The sequence below is a fragment of the Ailuropoda melanoleuca genome, chromosome 20 (genome assembly GCF_002007445.2).
Source record: "Ailuropoda melanoleuca isolate Jingjing chromosome 20, ASM200744v2, whole genome shotgun sequence".
NCBI lineage: Eukaryota > Metazoa > Chordata > Mammalia > Carnivora > Ursidae > Ailuropoda > Ailuropoda melanoleuca.
The window spans coordinates 26,105,162-26,125,064 of record NC_048237.1 but is presented as its reverse complement, the minus strand read 5'-3'; the positions used below and the strand labels follow the sequence as shown (position 1 = coordinate 26,125,064).

At 42.4% G+C, this 19,903-nt stretch overlaps 1 protein-coding gene across 5 annotated transcripts in view; it reads left to right on the top strand.

The window, feature by feature from the left end:
• TRIM9 (tripartite motif containing 9) overlaps positions 1-12,442 on the top strand; it is a 111,148-nt gene extending 98,706 nt beyond the window's left edge. For 2 of the 5 annotated variants that reach the window (XM_034648449.1, XM_034648448.1), the window contains exons 8-13: positions 1,534-1,722; positions 4,320-4,361; positions 4,769-4,792; positions 5,645-5,948; positions 8,185-8,347; positions 10,393-12,442. In XM_034648449.1, coding sequence (XP_034504340.1) covers positions 1,534-1,722; positions 4,320-4,361; positions 4,769-4,792; positions 5,645-5,948; positions 8,185-8,347; positions 10,393-10,455 — 785 coding nt within the window. In that variant the 3' untranslated portion in view covers positions 10,456-12,442. The remainder of the gene's footprint in view (positions 1-1,533; positions 1,723-4,319; positions 4,362-4,768; positions 4,793-5,644; positions 5,949-8,184; positions 8,348-10,392) is intronic. The other 3 variants (XM_034648451.1, XM_034648450.1, XM_034648452.1) reach the window with 3 other exon arrangements.
• Positions 12,443-19,903: the final 7,461 nt, after the last annotated feature.

Sequence of the window (19,903 nt, the reverse complement as noted above, 5' to 3'; positions counted from 1 at the left end):
CAGATGATGACTTGAAGATTCAATATACTCTAGAATTCACTTCACTATGTATGTCCTTTCCCTTAATTTTTAAAGCAACAACTATTTTCAATATAATGAATTGATTGCTACCACCTGATGAAAAATACCTTTTCAAGCAAATTCTTGTTAATAAAAAATCTTTTACTGACATATATAGGGCCTTCTCCCCCTAAATGAAGCCCGTGTCAGTTTGTGGTAGTGTGTTGTACTTCAAATTTCCCATTAAACTAAAAGACTAATTCCCCCTTGAAACACTTATAATAAGAAACACCTCTGATTTACCATTTTTGAACAAAGAAATGACTCCATATGTCATGTCATCCAAATTATATGAAGTTTAGGTAGAAGAAACTTTGAATATATTATTATTGGGAATACCACACCTTAACTTGTTACATACACACACTCCAGTTATTTTGGCTCGAACACGCCCACAATAGCATTTTGATAGGATAAGGGTATGTTCAACACGGAGAAGCATGCTGACAGACTCAAACCAGGAAAATATTTCCAGCAGCATCCTGTGGCCACCAAAACAAAATTATTTTTTTCAATGAAAAGATAATTCCTTGGTTTTGGACATAGAATATTACCATCATGCCATCTCTCCTTCTTCAATTATTATTGTCACGCTGTGTTCTAAGGAGGTCCTGATTGGTAAAACATCTATCTCCAACCAGACCACCCTACTACCTAGAACCAGCTATTGCTTGACAAAAGAGAAAGGAGTGATTTTAGTAATTTAGTGATCTTCATGCCAGACCCAAGTATCTGAAAATAAAGACATTTTTGCCACCCACCCACCTCACCATGGCTCCACAGACTGTTTATCATTAGAAAACAAGAGCTGTCCATGTGGCATCTCTGGGGCCTGATCTTAATTCAGAAACAAAGGTAAGCCTCCTTCCCTGATTACTTGTTCAGCCCTCTCTTCCTCTCCTATTCAAAGAGCAAGTGTTGAGTGTGTTAGGATAGAAAAATCATCTCGTTCATTCAGAAATGGAAAATATATATAAGAGAGAAAAGGGGAAAATATGGAAAAGCAAAGAATTGGTAAAAAAAGAAAAAAGAAGAAAAAGAAAAGAAATCATCATCTCCTAAATAAACCCTTTAAGAAGCCACTGTTGTACAGGTAATAACTTCCAAGGTAGCTGAAGGGGGTAAAAGTCTCACTCTTGGTCATCAATGGGTAAAATCTACCTCTAAAGTTTCTAAATTCAATTCTAAAAAATTTAATGAAAAGGAAACCTTCCAAAATACTTTCTCTACCACTAAAAATTGGGGGAAATGAGAGCAATTGTCTGTGATGTTTGAGGTGTCCTCTGGTCTTGAGTCCTGACCTGCTGACAATGCCCTCCTGGCCCCAAGCCACTTTGGTTTTGTAAATGCCTTGTGGCACCTGCGGGGTGGATGAGGCTTTGTGCAAACGCATTGGTAAGGCAGGTCTTGGGGAACCGCGCTCGGGCAGGTAGCAGATTTCTGATCTCTAGTTTGCATTGATCTTACATCTAGACACAGATTCAGAAGAACAGACACTCCCTTTTCCAGTACCTTCGGAAAGATTGCCGCTCCGTAGAATGAGTCCTTTCTCCTCCACCCTTAATCTACAACCCAGCTTTCCCGGGAGATCCTACTTTGATTTCCGATCCTCACCCCATCAGCTGAGCTTGCATTCCTCTTTGCAGTCTCTCAATGCACCGGGTGAGCTGAGATCGTCTGACCTTCCCCTTGATCTCTCTGTGCCTTGATGGCATCTCTGAAATACCTGTTTTGTTCTTGCCATTCATGTGCATGGAGAGGGCAATGAGCAAGTCTCTATGTGTGTGGCCTGCTTCCGGTATGAGGAGCATTTGGATGCTGGAGCTTTGTGGCGTTCTCGTTTGTGTGGCGTAAGGCCCAACCATCGAGCTGTGGTCAATGTATGATGGCATTGGAAAGTGATGAGTGAAGTTGTTCTTTTTGCACCAGCTGGTACGGCCATGGATGACCTGCTCTGTCATCACATGCAGCGGCATAGCACGGCATAGGCGCTGGCTGAGTGGAGGCTGTGGCCTTAGTCTGGAGGTTTGCAACCCTGCTGTATCCAGGAAACCAGCTGTGTCTGGGAGACTGGATCAGTGCATCCAGCCCGGAGTGGTCTGATTAAACATAGACTCAAGAGATCTTTATTGAAAAAATAAAGTACAAACACACCAACAGCAGAATGCATCCTACAAAGCAGGCAAAGCAGAGAGCAGAAAGTGAAAGTATTTTCTGCAAAAGCCTGTGCTCACTGGTCAGTCCCGCTTATAGCGGATTTTTCCTAGCAACGGGGAGGGACCATCACTAGCCAAATTAGAAACCCTTAACTGGCCTAAGGGCCAAAGATCCAAGTCATGGCACAGGCTGGCTTCCCCCAAGTTTCCCACAGCCAACCAGGTTGTGACAGGGCTCTAGGTTGATTTCAGGGATGCTAGACATGTGTTACTGTGCAGTCGACGCTGTCTAGCCAACAGAATCCTAAAACATCTAAGATGCAGACCTGTTTGATCTCTTCAGGACTATATTGTAATCATGGATACACGTGATGCACATTTCACATTTCCAAAGGTTTCTTTTGTTTTTTTATTTTATTCTTTTTGCTCATCCCACATCCTGGAATGAAGAAGGCCACAGCATGACAGTGCAAAAAGGATGCAGGGACTTCAAGCTCTCTTTAAAATGACTTTTGTGTGTGTGTGCTTTTATGTTTCTTATTGTTTTTCTGTGCACTACTGGCTTTCAAACATGCTTTGTTATGGAACTGTTTTCACTTGTGTCCAATGTACTGAAATACTGTTATAGTCTTTGTAATGTATATTGTCTCAAGAATAAAATGAAATGTGGGTCTGGGGAGATGTGATGGCTGTATTTAACAGCATTGTTCTAGTTGAATCGTTGACTCTTACATGTATGGTGGTATGTTTTCAATAGTGTAAAAAGACTTCAGAACACTTGTTTTGGAAAAGTCTTGCAGAAGGCATGATTCATTTAAAATTTTTAAAAGCCCTATTCAGATTGTGTAAATTCATTTCCAAAGCAGGATATGAGATTCAGCTTTAAAACTCCTTGTGTTCAGTCCTCACTGCACTCTAACCTGTTAATAGGAATTTTAAAGTGATAATTGGTAGAAGCTAAACATAAAAATTAGCCATGATTTGGAAGAAAATGATCCTTTTGTATGTGAATTCATCCCAGAGTAGAATAAAGTAACCAAAAGTAAGGACATACCTTTCAGTTTTGCTTTTTGACTCAATCGTTCGTCTTTTTTTAATAGGAAGTTGCTGTATTAATTCTAAAATTCTTTTAACTCAGTGTATTATCCTTCAGTTCTTTTGCAAATTAGTGTATAAAGGCCTTACTGAATTAAAAAAAAATTAAATGGTCCCTTCTAGGGGATATCCCAGGGCTCATCAAAATTACATTTTCCACATCATTCCCCAACACCACTTGAAACTGTAGTTCATACACCTTTGAACATTTTAAGACCACACTGCTTCCTCCATCCAAACTACCTTCTCATGGGGTAGGTAGGGGTATCCAACTCTTGAGGAAGGAGGGGTGGAAAGGTTCCACAGGTGATTCTAATATCTCCCAGAGACCATCCTGCCTCCACCAGCGCCCCCTCCCCTCCCTTAGGTGAGAAAAACGGCTGTAGTAAAATGATCTAAGAAGGAGATGAAGTCATTTGTTTCACTACATTTAATTCATGTCATTATTAAAAATTATCACGTTTTTATTGACATACAGGTTACAGTCTAGGTTCATTCATTCATACACGTATCATTTAACTTGGGCCCAAGTCATGACAAACACCTTCTGGTTACCCCCAAAGTTAGAAGTGCATGGAACAGTGATATAGAACAGAGCTTTTATCAAGACCCAGTGTTTTCTCCTTCTCAACTGGGTGAATTTTTCTTATTTTTATTTTTTATTTAATTAATTTATTTATTTTGCTTCCCTCCAGCCCCGAATTTTTCCCATTTTTTAACAGTAAACCATCTCTTTAATATGGTGGAAAAGATTGAGCTTGGGGGCTGATAGAAATTTAAGCTGTATAGTTTAGAATCAATTGGAGGAGGATTTATTAAACGGGGAAAAAAATATGAAGAGAAACCATTTTTACCCAGCAGAGTTAACTAATATAAAAAGGGCTTTGGTTTTTCATGAATCAGGCCTCTGGTGACTCTTTTTCAGCTGGTGCTTTTTAAGTGTGTACAGTTACTGTGTATCCACCTGGTTGCCGCTGCATAGCTTTGATGTGAAGTATCTCTTTGTAGGGTACAGCTCTGAGCCGCAGTCTGCACCTTACTCTCAGTTAGGCAAGTACACCTGAACATGTTGTCATCTTTTTCTTGTGTGGTTGGCATGCTCAATTCCCTCCACCAAATAAACAGCGGCAGCTCATTGTATGTCAATAAAATTGTCTAATTGTCATGAAAATCCCATTTTACCACTTTCTCAAATACTTAGAAAAAGCGTATTTTTGAATTTTATACCGAACACAAGATTACATTTCCCCCAGTTTTCTTATACATCAATGCAGAGCACTCTTTATGAGTGCTGACGTGGGTTAAGGTACAAGTCAGACCAATGGTTGTAGTGTTTGTAGTGTTTGAAATTGAGCCCTTTTTTGGTATTAGTCTATCAAAAGAGACATGTTTTCTTATCAATGTCACTTTTGCTTCCTGTTTCTCTCTCCCATGGCTTTCACTTGGAATGACAACAGTTGACATTAAAAAGCTGTTGGCAGGTATGGAATAACCTTATTCTGTTACAAATAGCAAAGATCAAAGTGCATGTGAGGTGGCTCACAGGTTCAATAAATCAGCAATGACATCTCTCCACAGTGTGGTATTGGTAGGCGGCGTTTAGAACTCGGGTCATAACGACGTGTGCAAAGATGTCATTCTCTTCGCTTAATGTCCAAAACGCCTACTGCTCCAGCAAAATATTTTAACACGTTAGCGATAGGAGTAACCTGCAAACTGTTATTTTTAAGGTACGAAGGAAGCGACCTGTCTCACGTCCAAAGTCACAGTCACTCGTGAAAATTAGTTCATGTTGCCGATAGCTTTGCAGCCTCTGAGCTTCCACTAGCGCTGAGGGAGTTTTCAAAACGACTAGATGTCAGCACTTCTGCCACAGGGATATTTCCTGGTTTCACTCAGTGTGTTTTATCCCTCCTCCATCTAGGACTGTAGATCCTAGCCTCCCCGCCTCAGGGTTACACAGGCCTCTTAGCGCACCCTCTCCCTTTATGTCTCTGGTGTACTGTTGTCCCAGTCACCGGGTGCAGGGACTTGCACCTTCCAAAATCGATGCCACTTCACTCCCGGATCACCTGGTTGGGAGTGCAGTCTGAGTCAGGTAACCCCTGCTGAATCGGTCCCGCGTCCTCCGTCTGCTTCTGGGTGCAGAGACTACCACCTCCCAGGACGTGGTCCCTTGTCTGCTCACTCACAGCCCCCGGTGGCCCGGACACCTCCTTCCTGCATGGCAGCATGAAAACGGGACACGACACTCCTCCCCGTGCAGGAGTGTGCGGCCTCACGGAGGTCTCTGCGTCTGCCTCGGTAACCCCGCTCCCTCCTCTTGTTCCCAGTGGCCTGGTTTGCTTTCGACCCTGGCTCGGCACACGCGGACATCATCTTCTCCAACGACAATCTGACCGTGACCTGCAGCAGCTACGATGACCGGGTGGTGCTGGGGAAGACCGGCTTCTCCAAGGGCGTCCACTACTGGGAGCTCGCGGTGGATCGCTACGACAACCACCCTGACCCTGCCTTCGGCGTGGCTCGCGTCGACGTGATGAAGGACGTGATGTTAGGGAAGGACGACAAGGCTTGGGCAATGTATGTGGACAATCACCGGAGCTGGTTCATGCACAACAACTCGCACACCAACAGGTACCCGGCAGCCCCCAGACCCAGCCTTCTTCACGTTGGCTTCTGGTAGAAATGAGAGCCCCAGTTCAAAGTCCTATGAAATAGACGCATGGAGGCGGCCAGGCAGGAGTTCTGCTATGCTTACCTGAGTCCTTCTCTGTGGTGAACTGATGGACTCATTGATTATTTTTTTTCGTAATGCCAGAGATGTGAGCACTTTCCCAGGCCCTTCTCTGTGGCTAGAAACTAAGAATCCCCATGTATATTCATTCCAGGAAAACATCCCAGGATTCTAAAATCCAGGCTGACAACTTACTAGGAGAGCTGTTTAGTTTTTCTGAGCCTTCATCTCCGAATCCACCAAATTAGGATAATAATATTTTTCCAGACGGAGTGTTCTCCAGGTTAAATGAGATATGTGAAAATGTCTTACATTGGAGGCAGCTGAACACAGAAGTCATTGTTCCTCTTCTTAGGGTTATCATCAATACCGCTGCTCAGATACGATGCCAGTTTGGATAGCTTTAGAATTTGTGGGACTCTCTTATTATCGTATAAATTCAGAACACCCAGTTTGCTGGGGAAGGAGAACATAGTAATCTCCTCAGATTTGTCTCTAACACCAAAATATAGGCGATTATCCTTTAACCCAAACTATTTTTTTCCCTAGATTTCCTTGATCATTTGGTTTGCATAAGTAGAGACGCGTCTTGCATGGACCCTCATCCACCTTATTCTCAAAGATTTCTCTAAGATACACTCTCTTTGGTGTTTTGAGAAAAAAAAATCAGCTCTGTTCAGTCAGCTCAAAAGGAAACGAGTCTGGCAGTGGTAGGCTGGTGGACTCCACTGTCTTAGCTTTTTCTGGAAGGTCATCACTGCTCCTTCTCTAGTCGGGAGGATTCTTAGACCTCCGCTTCCTATTCCCTCGGACATTTGCTATAAACGCCCATCCAGGTGTGTGTTATTCATTATAACTTAAAGTGAACACACATACCATTTCAGCCTGACATCAAACCCTACTAGAAGTAGATAAGTGGTCATCTTTGGTGACTTACATTTGGGGGAGCCCTCAATCACTAGATTCCTGACGCCATTCCCGTATGTACCCACTTACTTTTCTCTTGTAGCTTCTTCATTTTGGAGTGAAGGCGTAAATAATAACACAAGTGTGACACTATGCAAAGAAACACATTCTTAAAGCTGAGCATGTCTGCTTGCGTGCAAACTGTGCTGTCATTGTTGACGCTTGAACTAACAAGATGCGATTTCTGAACCTGTCCTTTAACGACTCCATACAGTCTGTATTCTGCATGCAGAGGGGAAGAACAGCACTTACCAGTTTCTGTGCTCTGCTGACATGAGGATGAAGTTCATCATTGCTAGACCTCAAAGTGTGGGGGCACAGCAAATCTGAGCGTCCATATTAATGGCTTTTGTGAAACTATCAACTGAAGCATGAGACGTAATTTGCTTTAAAATGACATTTCAACACAGGTTCCTTAAAATCACTCCTCCATCTTCTACAATATAATTGTTTCACTTAGCAGGGGAGAATCCTCTCCGATGTTGTCATTTTTTAGAGAGCCTTCTCAATTTAAACTCAACATGCCCAAAATTAACATCTTTCTGGAATGAGTTTTTTCTATTAAATCGGTAGCATAAGGCCCCACATTCAATTTTTCGTGCATATGCTTTTGATTCAGCCTAAGTGCTTTTTTATTTTGACTTTCAAATTAAGTAATTTTGGAGTTGATGTTTAATTCACACCATTTGTGCCAAGTGCACGACACAGTTGCGGACAGAGCTCTGATAGCCCAAAGCTGACTTTTTTTTCTTGGGCTTGAAAGATTTGTCTTCTGCTGTGGCTCAGAGGTAGAGACCCTCTGGGAAGGAGTTCACTCTCAGGGACAGCAGAGCAGCAGAGTTGAACCTGTATTCTCAACAGGGAGTGGTATGTCCCCCAAGGGACTGACTGGAAGTTGGTGTGGGGTGGTAAGCAAAAAATCTTGACTCCTTTTATTTACAAAGCACAGATGTACACACAACACATAAACAGATACCCAGTATATCTGTGGTACTAAAATGATATGGGAGGAGGGCTGACTTTGGAAAAAAATATTTAGAAACGCTCCTGGGGTGTGGAGAACGATACTTTTAAACACTGGTTAGTACAAAAGGGTTTGTACATTTAGTACAAAGAGGGGAGCTTCTAGAATGATGACAAGTGAAACCCGGTTGCTTTCTTTTCCCCCAGAACGGAGGGAGGGATCGCCAAGGGGGCCACAATCGGGGTCCTCCTCGACTTGAACAGGAAAACTTTGACATTTTTTATCAACGACGAACAGCAGGGTCCCATAGCCTTCGAGAACGTGGAAGGTCTGTTCTTCCCGGCGGTCAGCCTGAACAGGAACGTGCAGGTAAGCGCCGTGCCCCCGCGCGTCAGAGCAGCTTCTGCCCGCTCGGCTCCAAAGGCGGCCCGCGGGTGGTACGTTAGTCCCTGAGAGAGGGAAGCCAACCGTGTAAGGCCCAGACTGAGCCCCGGAGGAAAGGACAGGGGAGAGGGAGCAACGCTGACAACTGAGATGATTCCAGCTCAGCACCAGCCCCTTCATTAAGCTTGGACACAGTCTCATTCACAGCAAGTGGGAGATTGGAACTCAGTTCATGGTTTGCTATTGACCGGCCCCGAGGCCTAGTTTCATCCATGGTAGGAATGAAACACTTGCACCAGCTGGCGTGAGAACAGATGGAATGACTTATGCAAAGCTCCGTGAGCGCCCAAGAGGTGAAGGTATGAGACTGGAGTATTAGCAGCGTTACCAGAAATCCTGAGCATTTTCTCTGCACTCTTCCTCCGTTCTGTTAGGGGCCGTGGGGACAGAAAACAGTCCCCGCCTACAGGCTACTTACTTACAATTTATGGCAAATGGCAAACAGGTTCTTCTAATGCATTCATTCAACAAATAACTACCGAGTGCCTTTAATATGTCAGGCACTATTATTATAATTATTGTAAGTATTGCTATTTATCAGTGAAAACAAAACATAAAAATCTTGCCCTCGTAGAGCTCCCATTCAAGTGATGGGAAATAGAATAAATCATAAGCACAATGACTGTGTTAATGATATACGTGCTAGAAGGCAGTAAGTGCAAGGGAGACGAAGTCAAGGGCAGGGCGAGGGGGGGTTGAGGGTGCTGAGGTGGGGAGGACGGCTGCAGTCTCAGCCAGGGCGCTCGGTGTGGGTGGACCTTGTTACAATCCCAAGTGAGCTGGGCCCTGGAGGGAGTGAGCTGTGTGGAGCTTTCCAGGCAGAGGGAACAACCAGCACTAAGTGTCTAAGGCATGAGGGGCCTCACGGGAGCAAGGCAGGGTCAAGGGGCCACGGCTGGGGTGAAGATCAGAGCGGGGTGGGGGGTGCCCTGCCCGGCACTGCTAGGCTGGGCTTTCCCTCCCCTTCTCAGAGGGAGCTCTCATGTTCAGCTGTGTACCATTCGGCAGACAGCTGCTGCTGAAAGATGGATAGGCCGTGGGATCAAAACCCTGCAGGTGATTTTCCTTGTGTTCAGAACCATAGTCTTGGGAGATATTAAAAAAAAAAGAAGAAGAAGAAAGAAAAAGAAAGAAAGAAGAAAACCATTGTTGTTTATCAGTATGTGCAGTAAAAGTGATTGCAACCCAGTGACCTCTGCCCTTCTGTCTTCCCGTGACTAGATGGGGTTTCTGGAGGCTGAAATCTAATCTCTCAGAGTTCAGCCTCCACATTGGAAGAAAGGAAACCATAAATTGCCCTAGACGTGAGTCTTAGAAAAACCTCCTTCAAAGTTTTCCACATTTTCAGCTGCTTCCCCTTCCCAAGAATATTGTACTCGGTGGTATTCAGTGTTTTCCAGGATGTTCTGAGTACCCTTAGAGAAAGACTCTGGGGCTGGGGACACAGGGACAAGAAGGGGAAGGAGGGCAGTAGAGCATGAGACACCTCCGGCCTCGACCATGCAGCTGTCCACCGAGGCGCGAGGCTGCACAGGAACCGAAACAGCACCCCTGCCCAGGTTTCTTATACCTGGCAATCATCTACTCATTCCCCAAATGAAAGTCTCATCCTAATCGGAGTAAGTAGTGGACACGTGAGAAGAGAAGGGTTCTCCGCTCACCAGTTCTCTATCCATGGATGTCGCATTGTCAGTCAGAAGGAACACAGCCTTCCCAGGATCCTTAAAAGAGGCAGTGGATGAGAAACATATTCTCAAATGTCTCCAAGATTTGGGAACCCCCCACGGTGGCCAGGCTCTTAGCACAGGCAGAATCCTACTAGAATTCTCTTTAACGTCTACTAGAATAGACGTTAAAGAAAGGGAACAGGTCCTCTATTGAATTAGGAACAGAGCCACTGTGCCCCGGGGAGGGGCAGATGCAGGGAGGGTTCCTGCCGTGCCTCCAGGACTCACAGTCTCATCCCCCAGGTCACGCTTCACACCGGGCTCCCAGTCCCTGACTTCTACTCCAGCAGAGCTTCGATAGCCTAAGGATGGGCTGTGGAGGCGCCAGCTGCCCGGCCTTACCTCCGTCCTTATCTCCGCCTGAGAGAGCAACAGCAGGAGCTCAGCCAGCACATGGTGGGATGCCGGAGAGCTGGGAGGAGGAGAGAAAAGCTGGTCCCTGCGTCTTCACACCCCACAGCTCTGCTCTGCCCTTTCCTTTCCAACCTCTCCGGCTCTAATGCCTGCATTCACTTCTGCGCCCAGCAACTCTAATCAACAAAGGACCTAGACCGCCCACCGTGTCACTTAGTTTCCACTCCCAGCTTTTGCTTTTATTTTACACAATTTTTTATTTAGGTGAGTTATATTTTCTTTCTTTTCTGATCATGTTATTGGTGACTTACTGAACTGTTATTGCCAAGAGAATATTCCCCTGATAACCTTTTTCTTAAGCTTTCTGACAAAGAGGTCGTCGTAGAGAGAGGTGAGGAAGAATTGGTTGAATTTGGAGCTTGCAGTTTACCTCCTAGAAGATTCTTGCCGTTACCGCTCATGCAGTGGTAGCCCTGCATAGCTAACCTTTAAGAGGTGGGTAGAGTGAATGCAGCATGGGGAAGTTTTACTATCCATTGAAGCACAAAAATATTAGCCATGTGGCTACACAAAGGGTCACAGCAGGCAGGATCATTAGGATAGCTGGGTCATTGGGACAGGCCAGAAACCCTGGTCATTGAATCAAACTAGAGAGTCTCTAGACAGAGGCAGATCAGGGGATTTACGATTTGGTTCATTTATTTAATACAAGTTTTTAACTGAGAACCTACTATGGACCAGGCACTGTTCTAGACACTGGAGACACAGTGGTGAACACACAGGTGTGGTTACTCCCCTATTGGAGCTTACATTCTGCTAGGAGAGCAAACCAAAAATAAGACAATTACAAATTATTATACATACTAGAAAGGAAATAAATAAGGGGCAAAGAGGCTCATTGGCAAGATCTCTCAGTTCCCCAAGAATGATGCTAAAAATCTGCCCATTCTGGCCATGGCACCAGAAACATACCAACTCAATGCCTTTTCAGCTACGCTATTTTAATTATGGTACCCTGCTGTCATTCATCACAGAGCCTTCTTTGGCAGAAATGATGTCAGCATTCTTACTTGTTAATGCTGCAACGACACTAAGCCTTAAAAATGAATGTGGAAAAAAAAAGCGACCAGAGAGAGAACCCATTTTCAGTAATGGGGGATCTTAATTTGCAGTCCACGGCATCCCCATTCTCAGGATAAATTCATTTGTCTCCATGTATATCTGTGCCTGTTACAAACAACAAATCCATCACTCTGCTGCCATTCACAACCTAACTTTCTGGAGTTTGGAAGAAAATGAAATTGTATGCCATTGCTATGACTGTGGCAGAATGATAATTCTTATTACTTCTCTATAGAGGTAGGCTTACACAGTTACCCTTCAGATTCTTTAGTTTGACTTGAAGTTTTAGAAAATGTAGAACACGGAAAGAGGTCTGATTAGTTGTCTCAATATTTGCCAGTGAGCCAAGAAATTCCGCATGAGAAAACAAGAATAACAGATAAAAGAGAAGTGGTAGGATGGAAAAGCTCACAGACTAAAGTTCTGGCAAAAAGTAATCCATGTAAATAGCTAACGATTCCCTTGTGTGCTTTATTTAGCTCATCTCTATCAGTTACGGTGTTTTTCTAGTGACGTGTACCTAATTTATTGAATGGGTGCTATCCTGTTTGTGTCCACCTTGGTTTCTTGGCTACAGGAAAACTCTGTTGCAGGCAACACTAGTTCGATATTTGACTTACTCTCCGATGAGACTCGAAGGCGGGGCCGCTGTGGACTCATAGTTACTCTTGCTCTGTATTAAATCCGTCCTGCTAAGTAGATTTCAGTGACTTGTAACACATGTCTACACAGAATTGCCGTTGTAGATGCACACAGCTGCTGTACTAGAAAAATGGATATTTCTGGTGTGCCAATAAAAGATTTTTATGAAAGAATATCATATGTTTCTTTAGAATTTCTTAGTTTTTGCCTATTGAGGATGACAATTCGCCTTTGTCAGTGCAATATGTCTTCGGCCAAGTATGATTGGAAAGTCCCCCAGAGTTCTTGAAAGTACTTGCTCCTCACCTGATTTCCTTGGGAACATTGGCACGACCTCCTGGTGGTACCTACCTCCTAAAGCTTAACTTAGTGTGAAACATCTATAGTTTGGATGCTGTTTAGGTCTGTTTCCAAATCTCAGGAACTTACTTTCACAAACCTGCTCCTGAGAAAGGCCATAATCTTGTATACAAAGTATAGTGTCACTGCCTTTTCAAACCTGGTTCCTTCAACATTTCTTTGAATGGCTGAACAATATAATGGTTTTTAACTAATCACACCGTGGATGCCTGGGTGACTCAGTCAGTCGAGCATCTGTCTTTGGCTCAGGTCATGATCCCATGGTCCTAGGACCCTGCTCCCTGCTCAGCAGGGCCTCCCCTTGTGTACTCTCTCTTTCGCTGATAAATAAATAAAATCTCTAAAAAATAAATAAGTAAATAATCGCAACAGTACTGATCACCTTTATATTATCACTACCCCTTTCAAATTTTTTTCTGCTGTTTATTTATTTATGACTGTAGATTTTTATCTTATTTTTTTAAATTCAGTTAATTACCATGTAATGTATTATTGGTTTAAGAAATAGAGGTCAATGATTCATCAGTCTTATATAACACCCGGTGTTCATTACATCACATGTCCATCTTAATGCCCATCACCCCATTATCCCATCCTCCCACCCCCCACCCCCAGCAACCCTCAGTTTGTTTCCTAAGATTAAGAGTCTCTTACGGTTTGTCTCCCTCTCTGATTTTTTCCTGTATGATCCTTTGTTTTGTTTCTTAAATTCCTCATATGAGTGAGATCATATGATAAATGTCTCTCTCTGATTGACTTATTTCGCTTAGCATAACACCCTCTAGTTCTGTCCACATCATTGCAAATGGCAAGATTCCATTTTTTGATGGCTGAGTAATATTCCTTTGTATATATATACCACATCTTCTTTATCCATTCATCTCTCAATGGAGTCTCTCCCATAGTTTGACTATTGTGGACATTGCTGCTATAAACATTGGGGTGCAGTTGCCCCTTTGAATCACTGTATTTGTATAGTTTGGATAAATACCTAGTAGTGTAATTGCTGGGTCTAGGGTGGCTCTATTTTCAACTTCTTGAGGAATCTCCACACTGTTTTCCAGAGAGGCTGCACCAGCTTGCATTCCCACCAACAGTGTAAGAGGGTTTTCCTTTCTCCACATCCTAACCAACATCTGTCATTTCCTGACTTGCTAATTTTAGCCATTCTGACTGATGAGGTGACATCTCATCGTGGTTTTAACTTGTATTTCCTTGATGCTGAATGATGTTGAGCATTTTTTGTTGTGTCTGTTGGCCATTTGTAAGTCTTCCTTGGAGAAATGTCTGTTCATGCCTTCTGCCCATTTGTTGATTGGATTATTTGTTCTTTGGGCGCTGAGTTTGATAAGTTCTTTATAGATTTTGGATACTAGCCCTTTATCTGATAAGACATTTGCGAATATCTTCTCCCATTCTGTCAGTTATCTTTTGGTTTTGTCAAGTGTTTCCTTTGCTGTGCAGAAGCTTTTTATCTTGATGAAGCCCCAATAGTTCAGTTTTGCCTTTGCTTCCCTTGCCTTTGGAGACGTGTCCAGCAAGAAGTTGTTGCAGCCAGGGTCAGAGAGGTTGCTGCCTGTGCTCTCCTCTAGGATTTTGATGGATTCCTATCTCACATTTAGGTCTTTCATCCAATTTTGAATCTATTTTTGTGTATGGTGTAAGGAAATGGTCCAGCTTTATTCTTCTGTATGTGGCTGTCCAATTTTCCCAACACCATTTGTTGAAGAGACTGGTTTTTTGATATTGGATATTCTTTCTTGTTTTGTCAAAGATTAGTTGACCATAGAGTTGAGGGTCCATTTCTGGGTTCTCTATTCTGTTCCATTGATCTATGTATCTGTTTTGGGGTTTTTTTTGTTTTTTGTTTTTTGTGGGTTTTTTTGAGATTTTATTTATTTATTTGACAGAGAGAGAGACAGCTAGCAAGAGAGGGAACACAAGCAGGGGGAGTGGGAGAGGAAGAAGCAGGCTCCCAGCGTAGGAGCATGACGTGGGGCTCGATCCCAGAATGCCGGGATCACGCCCTGAGCCAAAGGCAGACGCTTAACAACTGAGCCACGCAGGCGCCCCTATGTATCTGTTTTTGTGTCAGTACCATACAGTCTTGATGATTACAGCTTTGTAATAGAGCTTGAAGTCCAGGTTTGTGATGCCACCAGCTTTGGCTGTCTTTTTCAACAGTCTTTTCTGGTTCCATACAAATTTTAGGATTCTTTGTTCCAGCTCTGTGAAAAAAGTTGATGGTATCTTGATAGGGATGCTACTTAGGTTGCTCTAGGTAGCATAGGCATTTTAACAATATTTGTTCTTCCAATCCATGAGGCATGGAACATTTTTCCATTTCTTTGTATCTTCCTCAATTTCTTTCATGAGTGTCCTATAATTTTCTAAGAACAGATCATTTGCCTCTTTGGTTAGGTTTATTCCTAGGTATGTTGTGGTTTTTGGTGCAATTGTAAATGGGATCGACTCCTTAATTTCTCTTTCTTCTTTCTCATTGTTAGTGTATAGAAATGCAACTGATTTCTGTGCATTGATTTTACATCCTGCCACTTTGCTGAATTCCTGTATGAGTTATAGCAATTTTGGGGTGGAGTCTTTTGGGTTTTCCACATGGAGTATCATGTCATCTAAAAAGAGTGAAAGTTTCACTTCTTCCTTGCCCATTCGGATACATTTTATTTCTTTTCATTGTCTGACTGCTGAGTCTAGGACTTTTAGTACTATGTTGAACAGCAGTAGTGGTAATGGACATCCCTACCATGTTCTTGACCTTAGGGGGAAAGCTCTCAGTTTTTCCCCAGTGAGAATGATATTCACTGTGGGCTTTTCATATATGGCTTTTATGATATTGAGGTATGTTCCCTCTATCCCTATGCTGTAAAGAGTTTTAATCAAGAAAGGATGCTGTACTTTGTCAAATGATTTTTCTGCATCTATTCAGAGGATCATATGGTTCTTGTCCTTTCTTTTATTAATATAGTTTCTCACACTGATTGATATGCAGATATTGAACCACACTTGCAGCCCAGGAATAAATCCCACTTGGTCATGGTGAATAACCCTTTTTAATGTACTGTTGGATCCTATTGGCTAGTATCTTCATGAGAATTTTGGCATCCATGTTCATCAGGGATATTGGTCTATAATTCTCCTTTTTGGTGGGGTCTTTGTCTGGTTTGGGGATCAAGGTAATGCTGGCCTCCTAGAAAGAATTTGGAAGTTTCCCTCCCATTTCTATTTTTTAAAACAGCTTCAGAAAAATAGATATTAGTACTTCTTTAAATGTTTGGTAGAATTCCCCTGAGAAGCCATCTGGCCCTGGACTCTTGTTGGGAGATTTTTGATTACTGCTTCAATTTCCTTGCTGCTATGGGTCTGTTCAGGTTTTTTATTTCTTCCTGGTTCAGTTTTGGTAGTTTATATGTTTCTAGGAATACATCCATTTCTTCCAGATTGCCTGATTGTAGGCATATAGTTGCTCATAATATGTTCTTATAATTGTTTGTATTTCTTTGGCATTGGTCATGATCTCTCCTCTTTCATTCATGATTTTATGTTATTTGGGTCCTTTCTCTTTTCTTTTTGATAAGTCTGGCCAGGGGTTTATCAATCTTACTAATTCTTTCAAAGAACCAGCTCTTAGTTTCATTGATCTGTCCTACTGTTCTTTTAGTTTCTATTTCAATGATTTCTGCTCTAATTTTTATTCATTCTCTTCTCCTCCTGGGTTTATTTACTTTATTTGCTATTCTTTCTCCAGCTCCTTTAGGTGTTAGGTTAGGTTGTATATTTGAGAACTTTCTTTTTTTATGATAAAGGCTTGTATTGCTATATATTTCCCTCTTAGGACTGCCTTTGCTGCATCCCAAAGGTTTTGAATAGTTGTGTTTTCATTTTCGTTTGTTTCCATGATTTTTTTAAATTCTTCTTCAATTTCCTGGTTGACCCATTCATCCTTTAATAGGATGCTCTTTAGCCTCCATGTATTTGAGTTCTTTCCAAATTTCCTCCTGTGATTGAGTTTCAGTTTCAAAGCATTGTGGTCTGAAAATATTCAGGGAATTATCCAGTCTTGTGTACCGATTGAGACCTGATTTGTGACCCAGGGTGTGATCTATTCTGGAGAATGTTCCATGTACACTCAAAAAAAAATGTGTTTTCTGTCACTTTATGATAGAATGCTCTGAATATATCTGTGAAGTCCTTCTGGTCCAGTGTTTCATTCAAAGCCCTTATTTCCTTAATGATCTTATGCTTAGATGATCTGTCCATTGTAGTGAGTGGGGTGTTAAAGTCCCCTACTATTATTGTATTATTATCAATGTGTTTCTTTAATTTTGTTATTAATTGGTTTACATAATTGGCAGCTCTCAAGTTAGGGCACAAATATTTACAATTGTTAGATCTTCTTGGTGGACAGACCCTTTAATTATGATATAGTGTCCTTCCTCATCTTTTATTACAGTCTGTGGTTTAAAATCTAATTTGTCTGATGGAAGGATTGCCACTCCAGCTTTCTTTTGATGTCCATTAGCATGATAAATGGTTTTCCACCCCTTCACTTTCAATCTGGAGGTGTCTGTGGGTCTAAAATGAGTCTCTTCCTGACAGCATATCAATGGGTCTTTATTTTTTATCCAATCTGATAACCCTGTGTCTTTTGATTGGGGCATTTTACCCATTTACATTCAGAGTAACTATTGAAAGATATCAATTTAGTGCCATTATATTACCTGTAAAGTCACTGTTTCTGTATATTGTCTCTGTTCCTTTCTGGTCTATGTTACTTTTGGGTTCTCTCTTCACTTAAAGGATCCCCTTTAATATTTCTTTCAGGGCTGGTTTAGTGATTACAAATTCTTTTAGTTTCTGTTTGTCCAGGAAGCTTTTTATCTCTCCTTCTGTTTTGAATGACATCCTTGTTGGATAGAGTATTCTTGGCTGCATATTTTTCTCATTTAGCACCCTGAGTATATCATGCCAGTCCTTTCTGGCCTGCCAGGTCTCTGTGGATAGGTCTGCTGCCGGTCTAATATTTCTGCCTTTGTAGGTTACAGACCTCTTGTCCTGAGCTGCTTTCAGGATTTTCTCTTCGTCTCTGAGATTTGCAAATTTCACTGTTATATGTTGAGGTGTTGACCTATTTTTATTGATTTTGAGGGGTGTTCTCTGTGCCTCCTGGATTTGAATGCCTGTTTCCTTCCCCAGATTAGGGAAGTTCTCCACTATAATTTGCTCTGATATACCTTCTGCCCCCACTTCCTCTTCTTCTGCGATCCCAATTATTCTAATATTGTCTTGCTTTATGGTACCACTTATTTCTCTAATTCTTCTCTCATGATCCAGTAGTTCTTTACCACTCTTTTTCTCAGCTTCTTTTTTCTCCGTCATTTTGTCTTCTATATCACTAATTCTCTCTTCTGCCTCATTTATCCTGGCAGTTAGAGCCTCCATTTTTTATTGCATCTCATTAATAGCCTTTCTGATTTCGACTTGATTAGATTTTAGTTCTCTTATTTCTCCAGACAGGGATTCTTTAGTGTCTTCTATGCTTTTCTCAAGCCCAGCTAATATCTTTATAATTGTTTTTCTGAACAACATCTTATTTATATCCACACTGATTAGATCCCTGGCAGTCAGTACTGCCTCTTGTTCTCTTTTTGAGGTGAGTTTTTCAGTTTTGTCATTCTTTCCAAAACAGGATAGATGAATGAGAAGACAAAATACTAAAATGGCAACAACGACTCCAGAGAGATATACACTAACAAATTAGAAGAGATCTGAAACCAAAAAACAAAACAAAACAAACAAAAACCCCAAAAATTAAAAAAGAGAGAAAGAGAATATAATCAGACAGGTGAATGGAACAGAGCGATATACTGGATCCTGTGTGTATTTTGGTCTGTTTGTTAGAAAACTAGATCCCAAAATTGTAAAGAAAGACTGATATATGTACAAAAATAAAATTAAATACAGTGAAAGGATAGAATGTAACTGTAAAAATGAAAATTAAAAAAGACTTTTTTAAAAAGTTGATAAAATTGGTTGAAAAAGGAAAGAGAAAAAAATTAAAATTGGAAGACTAAAGAATCGTGGGGAAAAACCATGAATTCTACATACTGTTTTCCCCGAGTGCTAGAGTTTTACAGTTCTCTATAATGGGTAAACTTGGTCTTAGACGTTCTGGCTGATCTTCTGGGCGAGGAGACAGTTGCACTGATTCTCAAGTGTCTTTGCCTCTGTGGGAATTGCACTGCCCTTGCCAGGAGGCCAGGGTAAGTTATCTGCTCTGGTTTGCTCTATGTAGGTTTTGTTGCCTGAAGCCTTCCCATGCAGCTTTAGAGGATGAGAATGAAAATGGAGGCCTCCCAGTCTCCAGCCCCGGAGCCAAAAGCTGAGGGCCCCACTCCTCAGTGTGACCTCAGAGAAAAGGAAACACTCCTGTCTTCCTGGTCTCCATCCACACTCTGTGCTCACCTGGCCTGTGATCAAGAGTTTCTCAGGCGTGCAACCACCTTTCAAGTCTTAAAACCCTGCAAACGCCTTTGGCGTGCACTGGGGCCACTCCTCCCGGGGTGTGGAGGGGAGTCTCGCTGCAGTTCTGCCCTTGCTGGGCCCCTGCTCTGATACCAGTCGCCCAACTGAGCTGTGGTTCATGGTTTATAGCAACCTGGAGTTGAGAGCCCACTCCTGCACTCACTGTTTGCAGCCGGTTTCCCCACTCCAGTGCCTGGGAGCTCTGCCACACTCAGGCACCCCCCGTCTTCCTGTGACCTCAAGGATCCTGAGACCACACTGTCCCAGCTAGGATTCTGCCCCACTTCACCACCTGAACGTCTTTCAGGTGGGGACATCCCCCACTGGAGCAGACTTCTAAAAGTTCCAATTTTGCACTCCACTGTTTTATCACTTTCCGGTAGCCGGCTGATGGAGGCTCCTTCCCTCCTGGGTTTAGCTTCCCATATTGCCTCAGATTCACTTCTCCGCACCTCCTACCTTGCAGAAAATCGTAGTTTTTCTATTTGTAGAGTTGCAGCTATTCTTTTCTTAGATCTCTGGTTGAGTTCGCAGGTGTTCAGAATGATTTAATAGCTATCTAACTGAATTTCTGGGACCAGACAAAACTAAGGTCTCCTACTCCTCCACCATCTTGGACTCCTAGGGAGAGAGCCCATTACCTCCTTTTTTTTTTAAGATTTGTTTATTTATTTTAGAGAGAGAGAGAGCACATGCTCAAGTGGGGAGAGGGGCAGGGAGAGAGGGAGAGAGG